Consider the following 20,688-nt stretch of genomic DNA (forward strand, 5'->3'; position numbering starts at 1 on the left):
TCTGTATTTGAAACAGAGCGTTATTTCTGCATGAGGAGCTCACAGCCCACTGGCAAGGTCATTACAATTAACTCATGCATGATTATTTGAGAAATGTAAGCGCTAATACTCATTCTTTTGTACAATTTTGGGCTTATACATAAAAGACTTTTCTGTACTTCTTAATAAAGCTTTGTTTTTTAGTTAATAAAAATATGATGGACTACTACCATTAATAAAGACCTTGAAATACACAAAAGAACATGTAATGCAGCAACAATAACAATAGGCTCAAAATAAGACAACAGGGACAAATATTACATAAAATTGAAATTATTTCAATTTCCATCACTGGAACAAGAAACCTTCTCTATGACCAAGACTAATTTAGTTCAGTTTTGCATGGCTTAAACAATGTGCTTTGACAGGGAAAGGAAGCATTCATAGACTAAATCACTATTACCAATCATCAATGCATACACAAGGCTGATAGATCTACTGATAATTTAGTAACCTATACAAAATGTTTACAAGGATGGATGAATTGCTGAGTAAGCCTTTACATATATAGACATGTATTTCAGGGTGCCTATGAAACCACTGAGGTCACACCAGAAAATAATGTGATTACTTTTCTTTCAGAGGCTTCAGAACAGGCTGTTTCCATATCACAGGAGAAAAGGGCAAATGAAAAGGCAAAATTATAGCAATAGGAGACACATCTTAAAAAGATATAGAGGCAGCTGGTGGCCAGTGAAGGGCTAAGAAGTAAAATAAAACAGACAAAAATAAATCCAGATAGGATTTTTAAACATAACTATGTTAATTCTGATGAGAGCTTTAATATGAATAGCTTTTTCTTTTCTTTTCTTTTCTTTTCTTTTCTTTTCTTTTCTTTGGGGGGGAGGAGGGAGGATACGGTGATACAGCAGCACAAGAATAACATATTATTTATAATGGACTCTAGAAAAAACAACATTTGGGAAAGCCACATGGAAGGGAATAACAAAGTGAGAAAAGATGGAAGTATGGATGCCAGATCAGAACAGCAGGTCTTATAAATGTGTGAAATACTGCATAGGCAGCAAAAATCAAACCAAAACTGTAGACTTGGGCAGGAATTTTCTGTGATGCAGAATTTGTTTTTAAAAGAAAATACTGATAGCCCAAAATCAAAATTCAGATGACTGCAGTTTATCCTGAAGGATAAAGCATAGCTAGAAAGTTTGGAACTGGATGGGATAGCGGTGTACTGAAAGTATCAATTCTTTAACTTTCCAGTTCATGAGAGTGGGATATTTTGCATATTCATCCCAACTTATAAATAAATAAAATGTTAACATATCTGAATTTTCTCTGAAACAGTCATAAACTGTGTATTTCTTTAGTTTTTTTTGTATGTTTGCATTTTAATTGAAATAGGTGAAAAGTTGTTTTAGGGGTTAAAGTAGTGTCCATATTAAAGAGAAGCAAAAGGAAGATTAAAGCCTACAAGCTAGGAGGATACAAAGTTATGCTTGAGGATGTTCCTCCTCCTGCAAAGCAGCTCCTGTGTCTTCAAGTATTGATAAAAAATTCTGCCAGAACTCCAGTCTCCCACACCACAGGAAGGAAATGTGGAGACAGAAGAGACATTACAGATGTTGTAATACCCACATAGCCTGAATGAAGGAGACATCTTTTCTTTGGCAGTAGTGAGGAACAAAAACATGTGAGTCAAATTCCAACTTCACCTGCGTTTTTGTGCCCCTTTCAGGCTACTCGGTCCTCTTACACTGAAACTCCACAACGAGAATTCACCACCCAACTTCCTTTGTCTGTGAAAACCTTAATGACATAGCTATGCTAACCAGCTGAAAGCAAAACAGGGAAACTTCTCATGAAATACGTGAAAGTAGATTTGCTGTGTAACTGCATGTTGGCAAGCTTGAATGCAATGCTTTCCTGTTAAGTCTCATTTCTCTTTGTGGGTTATCTGCTGGAACCACACCTGAGTACACTTTGCTGTTTTTCTCTGCTCACAAAAACAGCATAGTTCTTGGAATCGACACACAGAACTGTTTTCACTCATTTATTTATTTGACTCCAGTTTATCATTTATCCATCAAATGACTGCAATAATTAAGCTGGAGAATTTAGTGCATGTGTTTCCACAGGTACCCAACTCCAGTCCACTGAAATTGTGTCAGAGGTTATGCAAGAAAGTTATTTCTCTAATAACAGGCTTTCTGTATTAAGTGGCCAAATCTTGTACCCAGAAGGAAATGAATGGTGGAAATTTTCTCCTCTGCTTTCATGGCAACTGTCTGCTTTCAGATACAGTTGGCATCCTGTGCAGGCTCCACAACACAATCTGTCTTTGCACTGAGTTCTGAGTTCACTGTACATTTTTTTATTTTTAAATCTGCATATATGTGATTATTCTTTCCAGGATTATCTTGGATTTCAGCATTTGAAATCTGGTAATTATACAATTACTGAGAAAGGCTGCAGAGATTCTGTATTATCTGTACACATTTATATTTCTGTTAATGCAAACTCCAGTTACACAGAATGATTGCTATCACTAGCAGGAAGTACAAGTTTAAATTTCCTTTGTTGCTAGGGCTAAAATAATAGAGGACGATGAATTAACCATGACTGCTCTTATTGGTAAAGTTAAGTGTATGGAGTAAGTGTTTATAGCACAATAGAGAAAAAAGATGACATAAAATAGAAAAAAATAAAAAGCCATGGGAGAGCATTTAAACTGAATACAGAGGAAGAAAAAAAACAATAATGAAAGACATTATTTTTCTCCGTTCTAGCCTAGTAGAAATGTATGTAGAAAAACAACCAAAATTCTCACAATAAATGAAGCATCATATTTAAGGAATCTGACTGAGCAAAATATAATGGAATGTTAAAAAAAAAAATGTAACATACTACTGTAAAAAGCTGGAGGTTGAGGAGCTGTGTATGCTAACTGTACATTACTGTTTGAAAATGTTAGGTTTGTTATTCCTTTACTAGCCATACTTCCTGGGTGCTGAATTACAGAAAATCAGCATCTAATACGTTTTACCTTCCTCACTTCAATTCTCAGTATGTTCTTTCATACTCTTCAGTCTTTTTTTTTTTTCCCAACTGGAATTCAAGGTTAGAAAATGCATCAGCTATCAATACAGTTTTACTTCAGAAGGGTAAAGCAAAAGTAGAATTTTCAAAGTAAAGGAAACAAAAGAACGCTGGATTCCATAGGTTATCCTAGCTGATGGACTCTTATGTGAAGGCACAAACCAACACATTTAGTGAAATAACAGTGCCCTCTAGTGCTTTCATTAAGCACATTGTTCAAACTATTTCAAACAAAGCAACACACCAAAACACCACTTTCCTTTTAAAAAAGCTGTAGAATAAAATGACTGTTTACCAGTTCAAATTAGAATTATTTTCTCTAGTCATGTCAAATTCATATACTGAAAAAAATCTTCAATAGATGCATATATATATATGCAGCACATAATGTTGCAAAAATGTGAAGGAATAAGGGGTATGATTTCTGTACATCAAAATATCTCAGAAATATTTCACTGTCTGAATAAACATCGAATATGTTTGCAGAAATGCAAAAATGAGAAGGATTATGGCACAACTTTCATACACAATTTTGAGAATGGAGCATGAGCCATCCAAAGAACTTCAATTCCTAAACCAAGAATTTCTGATACAGAAGCTCTTATTGAAGACTATGATATATTAAGACACAGTTTTCAGTCTTTCTTACAATCTTAATAGCACTTACAAGTGAAGCAAACATGCAGAATATCATAAAATCCAGAATAATTACTAAGGTTAGCTCATTATCTGTGACTCAGAGGTAGATAAAAGAAAATTCAGCAAGGGACAAGCTCTTGATGGAATATTAATGTCTACTTTGAACAACTCAGCTTTTGAAATATTATTTTCTTTGACTGCTATAAAATTCTGGTTTTCCTAACAAGAAATTTATAACTCCTGTTAAAATATACCGTGCTGCATTTATTTTCCCAACGGAAGGTGAACTTTGTGTGGAATATTGAACAATGGGGACCAGGTTAAAATATTCTGCAAACCTCTAACATGGAGATCATTAGTTCTGCAAAACCTTTGTAGTCATTCTGTACAAACTGGGCTGTGGCTTTTGCATGCCAGTAACATAACTTACATTCATGTAAAATCAGGCTTTCTTTGTAAGGTCCTTAGAGCTCCTTTATTCCACTAGTCATCTTTTGTTATGATATTGGTCCGCTCTGTGTTCTTACAATGTACTACATTTAAAGTTGTACTTTACTACAAAAGACTACTACTATATTGCCATTGTCAGGCTAACAAAGAAAATTTAATCTCCTGTGGGCATATGAAATATTTTTAAATTTAATATTTCATATGGTATTAAAATGCTTATGCGCCTTGTTCAAGTTATTGCTCTGTAGTGATTCTCACTGTAGTTTATAAAGAAATTACTGTACTTACTTTTGAGATCTAAATTTCTGGCTCCTGCTGTACTCTGTGTTGTGATTTTTGTGTCAATCTTTACAGTGTGGAGATTGTTGGTATCTCTTGATATCATCACATTATGCCACTGGTTGTCATTCAGAGGTTTATTAGAACTTCCTTTGATGAGATTTGCACCATTTCCCAAGTCAAACACATAGTGTAGATACCTGGGAAAAGAGAAAAAATTGGAAGTTTCCTTTTCTTTACATACCAAGGGGGCACTAATAAATTAATATGTCTAATGTTTTCTACTTCCTTGTCCTTCTCAGCAGTGCTGGTAAAATAGGATGATAACACTTCCCCAAATGAGGAAGCAGCCTTAAGTTGGAGAATTTCAGAGAAATTTACAGGAGCTTAGATGAAATCCCAAGTTTCTGGAAAATAATGAGCACTCCTTGTGTCAACAAATACATACATACAGAGAGACAGAACATGAGGAAGGCTATCAACTTTGGGGTAAACTGTATTATTATACCTATTATTTTCGTATTTTTCAGGCATCTAGCTTCATCTGAAAAAAAAAGTCACAATAAAGCATATGAAATGTAACACAAGGAAACATTCATCGATCAGTTTTACTTGGTCAGATAAAGATTTGCATCCAAAACTTTCCTTTGTTCTTCTCCTGTTTTGATATTTGGAATAGCCTGTTTTTGTCAATACGCCAATCCATACGTACCCTTTTACTAATTCAACCACAATGAAATCATTTCCATCGCCACTGTTATAAAGTATCAATCCATCCAGAGAGGTGGTTTTGAACTGGAAAAAAAGGTGCATAGACGTATACGCTTGTAATGTGGCCAATGCGACATAACTTGCTTTTGTTTTAAAGGTTACGGGGTCTGCTATGATGTTTCTGAACCCAAATCTTGCATTTAGCTCACAATAGTCGATGTCTCCATTTTTACATAAGTCAATGTATGCCATGCCATTAAATGTAAGGCTCTGTAGATGCCCGATAAAATTAGAAGGCACAGAAGACAGGTAGCGCCGTTCTGTTATTATTCCAGTCTCTATGTTGTGGAATTCCAGCCGTGTGTGATCACCAGCCATCTGACCTTAAAACAGTAACAAGAAAACACACATTAGCATTTGAAATAGGAAGTCGGAAAGCACATCTCATGATTAAGCATGTGCAGAAATTTCTCAATTTTCAGAATGCGCAGGCCAATTCTTGACTCCGAAGACGACTTTTCTAAAGTCATCCAAACTACTGGTAAAGATCTGAGAGTCTCTCCACCAAATTTGTTATGTTTAGATAAGGCCAACAGCAATACTTCTACACTGAATAATAATACCACAGAATATCTAACTATCGATGAAATCTCACACTCTGGTTACAGTTAATCAGATGATTTGTTTTATTCTAAGCAAAAGCAATTAATTAACACAACATTAAGAATATGAGCGTGAATCTAAGAGCCAGAAGAATGCTAGAATTTCATGGAATAGTATAAGAGTCTTGGGGATGTTGCTCCACATGTTTTGATTAAAAGGGCATGATTTAGCAGGAAGGATTCCTGTTTAAGCAGTCCTAGGTACAGTAATGCTTTCCTGATACAAAACCCTGTCCTGAAAGTGTGGTCAGAGCCTTCCTTGAAAGCAAATTAGCTTCGTATCGTGCGGACAAACCAAGGGAGGAGGCAGTCACAGCCCAAGTGATACACAAACCTGAAGGTCTGCAGTAAAGGCATACGTAAGTGTCTGTTGTCATCCTGAAAATTGCAAGGGATTTGCTAACATCAGAGAGGAGACCACAAGCCTCAAAGGTACCCTTGGGTCTTTATTTGTCACGCACAGCAGAAAGTCTAAAATTTGCAGTCTGTATAGCTGTATTCTAATCCAAAGGCAATGATCAATGCTGCCAGGGCATGCTGTGTACAGATCAGTATTAAAACTAGTTATTGAATAATTTCTCCAACATCCAGAATTTTGTCCACTAAAGAGCTACCTTTTCTAAGAAAGCATGTATTTTTTTTTTTTTTCCAGGTTCACTTTAAAGAAGTGGAAGACATTTATGGTCACATCGTGCAGGCATGATGATAAAATAGCCTTCACTGCTAATCAACTTTACCTCTAATCTACCTTTTGCAAACCATGGGCAAGATTTACCGGATCCTTAGGTGTTTTGTGGCTCTCATGGTGTACAAAGAGGGTGAAGAGCAAGCTAGAAGACATACTGGCGTAAAGCTGTTCTATAATGTCCCTACAGTTGCAGCGCAAAGTGTTGATGGTCAAGTTCCCACTGCTCTGAATGAACTAAAGCAAGAGGAGAGTGTGAGCTCTGACTTGGGCTGGATATGTTTGGCAGTTGTGCAGAAAACTGTGGCATGCTCAGACTCTCATAGCTTTTATCAGTGACTGTGCACGCCTGTATAAATAGGGCAGCTATCAAGGCAAGGAGAATGCTTTGCCCAGGGATACGGATTCAAAAACTCGTTGTTACAGTGAATAACACCTTAAGACCTTTCAGACTACACACACAAAAACAGCTAATAGTTTTTGTTAAATATTTTCAAGTAGCTTGCTTAGCATCAGGACGCATTCTATATAAGTTATTATTTTACTGATACCACTAAACAGCATCAGCATCTTGATCCCCAATACCAGCCTTGTTGATGTTCTTGTTTCTAAACATCAGTTCTAAATATATTTTTTCCTCTGATATATCAGTGAAGGTGGATTCTTCCTTGCAGTAACCAGTCAGTAAACTGTCTTGAAGAATGCCAGATGTATAACCTTCTGCAAGGCCAATAGCTGTACGCTGGATCACAGCCAGAGAGAGCTGAAGAACATGATGTATTCCAGTCTTATATCACTTCAGATGGCATTGCATAAATGTCATGGCAAAAATCCACTAAGCTTTGGCCTGTAGCACAGTATCCACTCTACATTTACTACCTTAAATGTATTTTTTCCCTCAGCACAGTAATAAAAAAAGTTCCAGAAATCTGGGCTCACATCCCAAATCTCCTCCTAACATTTTAGTTGTAGAAAATTGCTTGAGACTTTGTGCTTAGAAGTTGGGTCCTTTTGTGTTGTTTTTGTGTCAGGTTGGTGCATATAATGCATCACTTGTTGTGATGCTATGGAACAGGCCTAGTGAATTCCTTTTCATAATCATAAGCTAGGTATCCTTTCCAATATCTAACTGTAGTGATATCTTTCATTTCCCATTCATTTCCAGAAAAAAAAAAAAACATTAAGTGCATCATTTTAAACATCTTTCTGATCGTTGAGACATCTGAAGAAAAATTCTAAGCAGCTTAAAGTAAGAGCAATCCAATGTGATATGGCACCTTTTCCACTAACCCACTAGGGAATTCAAAGCTACTACATGTTAAGTTGCGTTGTATGCATTTGAAGATCTACTAGATCTAGATGGGAGTAAAAACCTAAGCTGGTGAAAGCTTTGGCGATATATTGTGTTTAAAAAAAAAAATTCCCATGTTAGTAGACTTTCAAGTCCCCAGTAGCCCCTTCTCTCACATGAGTTCCCTCCTCACAAATGAAGGAGGATGCAGACTGGCCATACAGTTTCCTGCAGGAATTTTGGGAAGATTTTGTGCATCCAAAGTACTGGGACAACCTTCTCCCTTTGGGTGAAGGGAATTAAACATTTGTGGATTATGCACATTTAGGCAAGAACTGAGAATGATTTTGAGTCAACGGGTCAGTCTCTGATACATGCACTGGCATCTGGAAAGGATACAAGTGTTGTATCAGAATTTGGATACATAGGGCAAAACTTTTTCTTGATTAAGAGGCAACTGAAGTGAAAACACTCACTGGCTTTAATTTGTGGAGACCATGACATCTCATTTTAACTACACTTACCCACAATGAAGAATACTTTAAAAAAACCCAAACATACAGTCCTGCATTCGTTGCTTATTGCTTCACTGACTTCACTTACATGATAGAAAACTCCCATTTTCATCATAATCCCTCACATATATTTTGAATTTCTAAAGCTGTACTAAGCAGTTGGGACTGATTCCAAGAGCACAAAGAGTACTTCTTGGTGATTTTTTTTTTTAATCTGCATTACATTTAAATAAAAACTCTATCATGAGGAGCAGAGGAGATTCACAATCACTTTCAGACACTGTATTTTACTGAGTTCTAAACAGCTTCCTCTAACTAGAAAGTGTTCCCAAAGTAACTTTATTATTTGAGTCACCTGTTGAAGCAGCAAGATGACGCTTTTTTATGTAGTTCCTCCAGTAGTATATATTTATTTTCACATAAAGAAAATGTAAAACTGAAATAACTCGGATCAAGAAAGTAGATTTCTTGGGAAAATGATATAAAGGATCATCATGGAATAAATCTTTGCTTCAACTTTGGAAGATCTAGTAGTAATATCTGATTCTAGAAAATGTATCTTTGCAGCTACGTGGACACATTCACAATTATTCTTCTACCAGTGATACGGTCTTGAGAGTTCTTTTGGGGTGAAAAAGGACTACAGATGGTGCTTTCCTTTTAAAAACCATTAACATTTTTAAGCCATTTTAACAAAGCCTGAAACTAATGATATAATTTATTAAAACATGAAAATAAAGGAAAATACTAAATACCTAACACAAAATTAGGCTCATTGTACTGTGCAAAGAATCAAGGCTAGAAGCCAGATCTGATACTATTAACAACACATATACAAGACTTATATTTAACAGAATAAAGTCAGAAACAACCTTCTCTATTATGATTTCTGAGACAAAATAAGAACTTACTTGTAACATCTGCTAGCATTCATGACATTTTTTTTTCCTCACATCAAAACTGCCATTCTAGTGTTTGAGAAAAACCTCTTACCTAGCACTTAGCCATTTAGAACAGCTGATGCAAGTCTTAAAAACATGACAAAATATCCTTCAAATATTTTTGAAATTCCCTCTTACACCAATGGCTTAGAGTTTAGCTTTAATTTAAACTTATTATTTTGGCAAAAGCATTTACTTGCTTTCTCATTAGTGATGGATCTAATTACTTTCTCCAGTTACTGTATAAAAACATCCATTTAAGTCAGCATGAAGGTTTTCACTGATCCAACAGCAGTGCTAGAGTAACATTAATGTTAAGTGTAACAATGCACTTGTAATAATAAAATTTCAAGATGCACAATGTGGATCTTCAGAAAAGAAAGCAAGCATCTTGTTACTTTCAGATGAAGGCAATCTACTTCTGCCATTTTCACTTTGTGTTCCCCTCCCCGCCCAGATAACATGAAGTCACAATGTCATACTACCTGTCATGGCCTGCTGGTCATCCACCATTAACTTTAAACTTTTTCCTCGCCGAACCACACGCACTGTGTGCCACTCATTATCATTGAGGTTATAGCCAGCAAAAAGGGTTTCTGGACCTTTGCCTGTAGGATATGCCAAACAGTCATTATGCAATCTCTAAATCATTTTACACGTGAACCTCACAGAGAGAGAGAGAAAGAGAGACTGGCTGGGCAAATGTTAAAACTCACCAAAAGTCGTATTAAGTAAGAAAATTAACAAGTATAAGCAATTCTCAAAATATAGAGCTACTATGTTAAAACATTTGTACTCTCAATTTAACTATATAAATGTATTATACACACACAATTAATGAATCAGGTTGTCATAAATAGGCACAGTCAACAAGGATTTAGTTAAGCATTTTACAGTCATGAGCAACCCTTTAAGAAATAGGTTTACTGCAGCCAGAAGGAAAATTTAAGCATGGGTTTAAAACAGCATTTCTGTTCCTTCATTAAAAATAGTTTGGGGGAAAGGTATAAGCAGTAAATGGGCATGTGTCAAGATTTTCTTCATCTACATCGGTTCCTCAGCCTATGCTTATTTATTTGGATGTCTCAGAAAATCACCTATTATATTATTATCTAGATGATTCTTGAATAGTCATACAAACAATTATATTCAGTACCTTGTCATATTAGCTGGCCACCAAATCATATTTTCCTTTTTCACTCTATGGATATGTTTTCTTGCAATCTATTTTCGTAAGCGGTTCAACAAACATTTTTGAAACAAATGTAATGTTAGATATGGCACAATGTGCTTGCAACAACTGAAGTACTCACAAATATTTAAAGAGAAGATGTTTAAGAGCAAGGAAAAATCTCTCAGAAGATAATGGTTACGGAAATTGTCTTTTGTGCTCCTGATCAAGAAGAGAAAGAGAAATTCTGACTGAGAATTATCACTGAAATGAACAGAAGATTGACCAAGCTCTTAACCAATCAATCACAGCTTCTGTGCCCAGAACTGAGCTATGCAACCTACGCAGTGACTGTCCAAAAGTGAATGCTAATCTGCAATTAATAAATTACCTTTTTGCAAGGCAGAGACAAACCTCACTTTACATTTCTAAGTTCCTATAACTTACTTAAGACTGATGATAACAAAAAGGAAGACATTTCATGAAGTGACATTTCAGAAGAAAACTTCTGGGTTGCACTGAGTCAGGCCATTAACACCACTAAAATTTTCCACGTTGCTATATTTTACATCAACACTTTTTCAAAAAGGGATATGTCACTGGTTCTGAAACTCTCCCACATATCTTTTCAGATTCCGTTCCACCTGACACAGGCTAACTGTGATGGAGGAGATTTATTAATAGATAGGTATACTATAGGACATGCTCACAAATCAAAACCCATTGGAATGCAGGACTGCATGGAGCAAAAAAGCCACTAACAGCTTGATGTGGCTATTCAGTGTACATGACAGTTTTTTTGTATGAAACACTTTTTAACATCTTCTATCAGCATTTCTTTTAATTGGTATTTGATTGCTCTGCTTTCATAAACAGAGCACTATAACTGTATGTTATTTTGAGCTTGTCAAGATATCTTCTGGAATAAAAACAATACCTACAGCAAAGACAGAGAGATTCTAATAATATCAAGTTGCCTTCTCTCTATGTTCCCAACTAATCCTCTATATTTGCACAAGGCTAGGGAAAGTGTGCAAACCCAGCAGAAAGAGTTGCATGTGTACTCACCAGTGTCAACTACTTGCACTATGTTGTTTCTTTGACAAGAGAAAGGCCAGTTTTGCATAAAGCTTAAGCAAATAATGTTCTTTTTGGATACAGTGATATAGAGGTAGTAAATAATGCTATTTGAGAAATTTTTATTACCGTATATTTTATTGGGGGCTTCAGTTCAAGGGGGTTTTAACTAGACTTGGAAGACAATGAATGAACTTACAGAAAATGATTAAATTATATCAGCAAAAATACCAGTGGAAATGAAATAGTTCATTTCATGTTATTTTAAAAACGTTATTCCTTCTTCATTTATTGGTCAAACTCATTTTTTGTTCTTCTTTTTAGGAGTTGGACTACTTAATCTCCCTTATCTCACATGGAACTCTAAAGAGACCTAAAAGCACATGAAATGATAATTACAACCCACATTAACAACCCTTTATGGCCTACCATTCATGTAAAGGAGCCTCAGTGTGTATGAATATCAAATCCAACTAGGTTGTTCACGCTCATATAGACAAATACGTCTATTACCTTTTAATGGTTAGAGACTTGTAAATTCTTCTTGTAAAATAAAATGTATGCTTTCCCAAGTTTATTTTCTTTTCAATCACCTTCTAAATGAAAACTCAGGTGAGAACTACCTGTGAATTGTCTTCACTTGCAGAGCATGAAATCCAGAGCAGAATTAAGGGGAACTGGGATGAAACCAGGTATGATGCGTGATGGCAACAATGCACTTAAAGCATTTCTGGCCTTTTAGTAACCTGCCAACTGTAAGGAAAAGAGAATTTATTTCCTGAAACTGACCTCTAACAAAGAAGATGGACTTTGTCATAGAGAATGTAAGGAACAACAAAATAGCAGGACCACTGTCCAGTTACAGTATATATACCTGCCACATCTTGTTACATCTCTGAAAAGTAGTGCTGTTCTTCACTGAGGTGGGAGAGGTGGGAGGGAAGGACAGGTGTCTGTTGTTGTAGACAATGTAGAGCTTGGGTTGCTTCCTGGTCAAGGGCATACTTTTGCATAAAAGTAGCAAATGTGCCTGTTAGCACTGTATTTAGGATGAATCTTTCAACCTAGGCACAAAAACTCAAAGAAATCCCTTGTCACCATGCGAGGACTAAGTAAAAAATGCTTCATATCTCTTATTAGGCGATGTTGGCTAACTCAAACAGTTTATACCAGTACTCTCTTCAGTAACTTTCAAATATAATGAATTTTAATTTAGATCATAATATTATTCAGGTCATAATAGTTCAGACACGTCTTTTGTCCTGGTTTACGGTGCTTTAGTTTATAGTGAATTTACTATAAATCTAAGTCTATGAAAGGATTGACTCATCAGTCTTATTATAACTTTACATGGATCTGATTCGTTCATTAAGCTCACACCAGCAGAAAGTGCTGATGTACATAAGTAAGAATTGACATATTTGTGTTTGGTATAGGAATAAACACAAAAGTCTTAATTTAAAAAATTCCAAATGGACTTTTTCCCTGTGTTTTCTACCTGATTTTATGTGTCTCTAACCCTAATGTATTTCCCATGCTGCTCTTCCTTGGGAACTCATTTCTCTCTGTCTAGATAGGACACAGTCCATTTGCTTCATGTACCCAGGACTCACTCACTGACTCTCTCAGATATCAATAGTAATATTAATCACAGTTTAAACCTCTCCTTTCAGAGATAGGGTGAAACATACAAAACATCACTAAAAATCTCCTCTTGCTTAAGTTAAAAAAAAAAAATCAATGTATATTCACCTTTCAATATATATACATCTATTTCTATTTTAAAGACTTAAGTAACTACAAGATTTTATGTATACCTAGGGTGAGTGGATAGTGTCATGTAAACAAATTTAGGCACATCTACAGATTCCACATTTGCTCACAGACCACCACATCAGTAAAATCTTCACATCTGTTTAGAAACCTATTATAATTGCTCAAACAAACAACCTCCCTTTTTTTTTTCCCCATGGGAAAATGCAGACTATGCAGCCAGAAAATAGAGGTACAAATCTTGACAATGCAATTCATTATGAATCCAAGTACTATAACTAGGTCTGAGGACAAAAGGTTTTTTAGAGTCATTTGAATGTAAAGTCCAAATATTCTAAATTATATCCTTACTGAGGCACTCAGTGAAGAGGACTATAAGGTTCTAGTTTAACTTACTTTTGTTTTGTCACTACAGATAAAATCCAGCAGCTTTTGCTCCTTTTTACAGTTACTGCTGGAAAGAAGTATGAACCTCCTCATTTTGCAGTGGGCTAAATATTCCAAATATTCTCTGGAGATTCCTGTTCTGTGTACTAGCCTGTGGGGCACCTGTTCAGCTTACACATCCAAAACTATTTGTTTGAATCAGGATGTAAATTATTGGCTCCTATGGTGCCACCCATCACCAGTGAAGCATGTACCAGATTTGCGTCAAGTATTAAATTCTATGATCAAAAGTAGGTATCAATAACGAAATATCAAAAGTAAGACTAATTAATCAGAGACTGTATGATACAGGGAATGCTAGACCAACCTACTGAACTCACATCAGTTTATTGGTCAATGTAAGAAATGTCAGTGGTTTCACCTGAGTTTGCTAACAGACAAGTCGTGACAGTCAGTATCAAGCAACATTTTCATTTTGAATTTGAGGGGGTAAGTGGACAAGCCTGCAACATGGAAAATATTCAAGAAGGATTCCTCCAGAAACAGGTGCAGAAACACAGATAAATAGGAGAAAGCCTCTTAATCTTCATTATCCTTTCTATGGTGGTTTGCTGCAAAAACAGTTCTGGTCTTCTGACCCATCTATTTACAAACCTTAATTTAAAAAATCAATTAATACAGTGAATCAACTGTATTTTAAATGACTGCATCTGTATGCATCATCCAGCAACTGCTCAACTATGCATGTTTCTTACTAATAGAAAAATTTAGTTGCCCTTTAAAGATCAGTGGTGTGTATCAGTTTATCATTTAAAATGAATTGGAATTAACTAGAGAAAGTCTTATCACAGGCCAAAGAATTTCTGTCAACTGCATTCTCTCCCAGACACAGATACTTCCACAAGAACAGTACATTCACTGAATCACATCAAGCAAAACACATCTGCACTACTTGATCCCCATGTTCCAGCCCACAATAGCTTTATTAAAGGCAAAATTGACTTTGGCAATTTAAGGAATGTCTTGTCAGTTTAAGAGTATTCTTGCTACACTTTAAAACAAAACCTGAGATTTTGGAAATTTAAACAAAGCAGATTTGCGGTGCTAATATTTTTCATCAGCCTTCACTCCAGTTGTAAAATGGGTTTTCCCACATCATTCTGAGCAACTGAAATAATATTAGAACTGTTTCTACATGCACACTCATCTGGAACTCCAGAAAGCTAAAGAAGGTCAAAAATTCTGTTGGCTTCCTTTAAATGAGCAACCTACAAACAGACTGCATTTAATGTTGATATACCTCACTAGTAAGGAAAGGCAGCATACACAGTGAATGGTCCATAGAGACATGCAAAAAAAAACAACTAAGAAAGGAAACAAGTACTTGAACCATGTCTGAATACAAAAGGTTTTCTATAGTCACTTGTCTGTCTTTTCTCTATTTTCCGGAAACTTCTTCCCCTGCTCACAATCTGAACTGCTGAGTGTCTCCCCTCTCCCACATTGTCTATCTTTTGCCTCAAACAAGCTTCTACCTTGAGCTCTGATAGGGCTTATACCCATCCATTAATGTCTTTAGAACTGAGACAGTAACTGTTGTTGACAGAAGTATTTACACGGTCAGTGGATCAAGTCTGAAGGACAGAACATACATAGACTAATCTGATTAAACGGTCAGTTTCTTGCTGTCTGCTGCAAAACGTGCTAATGATAAACCACTGTTTTGTGAAGGTCTACTCACTACAGACAGTACTAGGACCACTACTTAATTTCACCTAGATGGAGAGGGAAACATCAGAAAGCAGTGAACTTCCAAGCTATAATTCCTGGCATCTTCTTTGGCATCAGACTTCCCTGCCACATCAGTTATACACAGAATACATTTGTCTTCAAAATCTGAAGCGTGCTTTGCTCGTTAATAACCAGGTATATATTAGGTTATGTATCTTTTAAAAAAATAGGTTTTGAAATTGCAATCACAGCTACATGAACTCAGAGTACTTGAGAGGTTAAGCCTGATTTTTTTTTTTTTATTGCATTACAAAATGCCTAACCTAGCTCATTTCTCAACACAGCTCTCAAAAGCATTTATTGTTAGGAAATAGTTGCATTTTAATGTTAATGTTGTAACATTAACATCTGAGTAAGTGAAACACAGCCCTAAGGACAGTTATTTTCCCTCTTCTCAGAAATAATGAAATAGAAGTATCTTTTAAAGGCTAAAAACCAGAAGCTAGCTAAGTGTCAGGACTTTTAATAACACTGCGGTTTCTCTTTGAGCCATTCTCTAAGGATCATGACTATCTGAGAAAACGTGCTAAAGGTACTAAAGGTTTTATTAATACCCTAAAGCTCTGGACAAAAGAACAGCAATGTCAATGATCTTGGTTCTTGCTTTTTCAGCTCACTGCTGAACACAGTCAGGCAAGTTTTCAGATACTGTGTAGAACTTGACAACTGACTTTGCTATAGGTAAGGTGATTGCAAACCTTCTACACAGAATTCTATGCTAAATAACTGCAAATTTAAAGTAGGCTTCACTTCAAGATTATTTCCTTTGAATGTACTACTGGTTAAAAAAAAAAAAAAAGTGCACTTGCAGATATAATGCAGCATTACAGAAAAAAGCCATAAAGCCATAACCTTCCTTGAATAATGTTAATCTTTTTTCATTGCTCCTAAACGTCAGGACTTTGAATTGGGATCCAGCAGATTCACTTCCACAAACTACATGTGTGGCTTTTAGTAAATCTTAGTTTCTTTTCACCTTAGTTTGACATTGCTAGAATAGAAGATTTCGAGATTAATTTGAATACATTTAAGAATTTTGCTTTGACAAAATAAAGTACAATTACTGCTTCAACATCTTCAAATCAAAATCTTCAGCTTCATTCCTTCTAAGCAGTACATTAGGAAAGCAGCTGTTTCATAAGTGGTTTTCTCATCCAGCTCCCTAGTTGAAAGAACATCACATTAGATAAGCCTAGAGAGATCATCACCTAAACCTGGCAGCGAGAGAAACCAGCCAGAAAGTTTGGCCATTGAGGAAAGGAGGGACCTAAAGAACCTGGACAGAGACACTGCAACAACTCACCGAGAAACACACAGGCACTGAGTAAATCAAACTGACTTGACAATCAAAATGGGCTTTTTTTTAAGGATGATTTACTGTAAGCTAATATATTACTGAACAGGAAACAATAAAATGGGAAATTTTAATAAATCTACAAGACTGAAATCTACGTACACAGAATATTTTTGTTACAGATAACTTACTTACAATGAAATTTTGTTTCAGTGAAAAATTCCCTTTGACTATTATTTAACAAAAAATGTTTTACAACTGGTAGAGAAAGGAATGTCTAATCCATCTGGAGTTACCTGTGGTTGCTTATGTTCTCTCTTTCTATATGAGTATGACTGAAAATCACAAGAACTGACTTGGCAACTCCTATGCAAAATAGTATCAAGACTAGCATGAAACATCCATTTTAACTAACAATGGAATTCAATTTTTTTCATTGCTCTGAAATGACTTTAATGGAATCTGTGATGTGCAATACTCATTGATTCCATGTGACTATGGAGTTCCATCAATTATACTGATTTATGAGATCTGAGTTTAAACTAACATTAAAAACAAAAAACAAAAAGATGAGTGAATTTGCTGCTTTCTCAGAGGTAGACTTTTACCTCAGCAAATAGACCCATTATTCTTTTCTTGGCTGATCAGAAATAAATAAACAAATAAACAAACAAACAAATAAAAAGAGAAGAAAGAAAAAAGAGGAGAAGAAAGAAAAAAAGAAAGAAAAAAGAGAAAAAAGAGAACAGAGAAGGAAAAAAGGAAGGCCCAAACCCAACAAATTACAAGGCAAAAACACATATCATTCCCTGTTCTAGGTTTCTAGAAACAGTAAGAATATTCCTCTAAGCTTTTGAAGCAATGGAGAGCAAAACACCTGGCAATTACCCTTTTCTTAGGCATCATCTTTACAAGTTGCTATTTCAACACTGGGCCTATTTCAACACAGTTCCTAGAAGAACTTCTCAATCTAAGAGACCTGGAGGAATTCTGACTTGGCAGAAGCATTTCAACAGGAGACAGCTACCTAAATAACTTTCAAATTCTGGACCTTAATCACTGATCTTCCCCTTCCTGATCTATGAAACAGCTAATAAATACATTAAATACTATGAACAGGTGAGTAGAGTCACCCGTAGTAGGTCTCTAAGAGCTTTCTTATTGTGGAAGAACCTGTTATGAACAGTATGCTACTATTACTACTATTTCCTATTGATAAACCTGCCCTCTTTCTTTCCACTTAAAACCAGTCAAGGAAAAATAGGCTAACTTGCAGTGATTTTTGCAGAAAATGTTACTAGACTTTATTTTTATTTTTTTCTGAGAATCAGAATATGTGGGGTACTTTGTTGACATTATCACAGACAGCTGGGAAGAGGAACGAACAGCTTTCATCAGAAAGCCTTTCTAATTTTGATATTGACTGTGCCCATTTATATCAAGCCATGAGTGTCAAAACTCTAAAGTACATTTTAAAAGACAATACAATTTAAGTATGTTTCTCAATAATTTACCTTTTTTGATAAATAACATTACCTTTATGTTTAGGCAAAAATGAAAATAACAGAAAAAAAATACTTAGATATTTCATTTTACCACTACATCTTAAACATGGTATTTTAAAATAAGCAGAAGGAAAAAAGAATGGACTGTGACTTTATTTTAAGAATAAGCCCCTCTATTTACAGGTGTCTTCATCCCAAGGCACAGCTATTATAAGCTATGTAATAACTAAATCTCATACTCATTTTGTGTGGCTTTATTTTAATGGAATAGCTACTTTATAACATTTTGCCTATTTAAGAGCAAAGAGAATAATGTTCCTTATATCTTAAATGTTTTTAAATCTCCTTACTATTATGGATCAAAAAACAAAATTTCTTGAAACTACTTATTCTTGGATGCTTCTATGTAAATGGGATTAAAATAATTTAATTCAAGTAACAAAGTAATTAAAATTCAAATGGACATTTCAGATTATTTTCAGAAATGAGAAACAGATGAATACAGAGTGATCTCTGTTCTATAAACAGCCTCCACTGACTTTGATGGGTATAGGATTGGTCTCTGATTTTTCCAGCTTACACAACTGAAGACATACAAGATTTAGGCTTCTCTTTTTCCTGAATGTTCTTACACAAAATAGTCACAAAAACACTTTTGCTGATTTATGTCATGTTCTTTCTAGCTCTGAGTTTGTTCCCTATGAAGTGTCCCCACTGCAGTGTAATAGCGCACAACTGTTTGCTTTTAGACCATTTCAGCTTTTGAAAAGTCACCATTCTGGCTGCACCAGATTGTGTCCAGGAGTTACGATTCTTTATGTCCTTGATATGGTACACAGGAAAGAGCACTTAGTATGTTGGCAGTAATGTGAATATATAAATATATATATTTTAAGATTTACATGCTCTGATGTTATTAAAAATGTAAATAATAGTTCTCTAAATATTTCTTATAATGAAAAAAGACTGATTTTCTTTCAAAATAAAATAGTAGATAATATTGTAAGCGTTCTTTAAACATTTCTTTCAATTGACAGAAGTCAGGTCTAGTATTCCTTACCTGTAAGAAAGGAATCTGAATAATCATTAGCAGGGAACTTCTCTTCCTGATACAAATCGGATTTTTCAGACATACTTTTCAGGATTCTTGAGCCCAAAATAAAATTTACAAAAATACCAGATGCTTTTTCCAATAAAGATTTTGTTGGGAACAAAAGCACTGAACTGTCTCTGACACCATTTACATTTGAGGCTGTTTGAGACAACTTGCATATGTTTAATTTGGCCTTGTATTAAAGGAAAATTCACAGCAACTCTTCCAGCTTTCTTACCCAGATGATCAATGTACATTTCTTTTCTATAAATGAGGCCTTTTATAAGCTGCATTCTGTATCAAGCTTTTCATGCTACTCTTCAGCTGCTCCTATTAGTTTCCAAGACATGTACTTAAGGTGGCCAACTGAAGCTTTAGTTAACTGTGACACCTGCAATAGTGACCTTTGGTTTTACTTTTTCACTGTTCTTTTGCAGCTGTTTGAGAATTTCATTTTGCAGTTCTGGCTGGTCAAGCATTTGCATGCTAACAAGATACAAAGTCAAGCACTTCTTGCTGTCTTTTATCTCTGGGCTGTTTTTTGTTTGTTTTTTTTTTTTTGTTTGTTTGTTTTTTTTTTGCTCTTTCTCTTGCATTGTAGTACAAAACTAAAGCCCGAGAACACAATGACTTACAATTGAGTAGATGGAATTGATTTCAATGTTGAGAGAATATTGCAAATGTTTTTTTGCCATTTGTTATCTCTTAAGAATTGTGCACAGTGTCAGTGAATGACAGTTTTATTATTGAAAAGAAAACCCAAGTCACTTCCTTGACAAAAGTTACTACTTGCAGTTTCTTAAAGTACGCCCTGTATCTTGATTTATGTCATTTTACAAAATCAAGGATCCATACTGTAGTCTATTCTAGCTAGTGCTGTTTTATTCCTAGCTGATTAGCTTGTCAGCAGACTTTCTAAGTCTGTCATTTGCAAAATATTAACCGGAGCTGCAAGAAAACTTCCCTCTCTGATAACCGGTGGTGTGTACTGCTGCATTTTTCCTTCCTAGGAAAGTGCTTTCAAAGTTGCTGTAATTTTACATAGAAAAATTGCATAGACAATTCATAGTATAGTGGTAAGCACAACAAAAATTCAGCAGGTAATCTTCACATATACCTTCAGTTTCAGTTCTAAAATAGAATTCCTTAGATGTTGTAAGCATGCTGTCTGTGCTTTGTATTCTCCATTTTTGATCTGATTTCCACAGGTCATCCATAAACACCTCATGGCATGTGAGTGAAAGATGGAATTGTTTACTTACCTCTTTGATCTTTCTTTTCCAGACAGATCTTACTATTCGTAAGAAAAGACTTAAAGTGCAGAAACA

General features: G+C 35.3%; 1 protein-coding gene across 22 annotated transcripts in view; it reads right to left on the reverse strand.

Moving 5' to 3' along the window:
- The window catches only part of NRXN1 (neurexin 1), a 658,401-nt gene that overhangs the window by 354,300 nt on the left and 283,413 nt on the right, over positions 1-20,688 (reverse strand). For all 22 annotated transcript variants that reach the window (XM_021391173.1, XM_021391197.1, XM_021391180.1 and 19 more), the window contains 3 exons: positions 9,755-9,877; positions 5,177-5,558; positions 4,474-4,664 (listed from right to left, as the gene is read on the reverse strand). In XM_021391173.1, the coding sequence (XP_021246848.1) occupies positions 4,474-4,664; positions 5,177-5,558; positions 9,755-9,877 (696 nt within the window). The remainder of the gene's footprint in view (positions 1-4,473; positions 4,665-5,176; positions 5,559-9,754; positions 9,878-20,688) is intronic.

Source organism: Numida meleagris, chromosome 3, assembly GCF_002078875.1.
Source record: "Numida meleagris isolate 19003 breed g44 Domestic line chromosome 3, NumMel1.0, whole genome shotgun sequence".
Taxonomy (NCBI): domain Eukaryota; kingdom Metazoa; phylum Chordata; class Aves; order Galliformes; family Numididae; genus Numida; species Numida meleagris.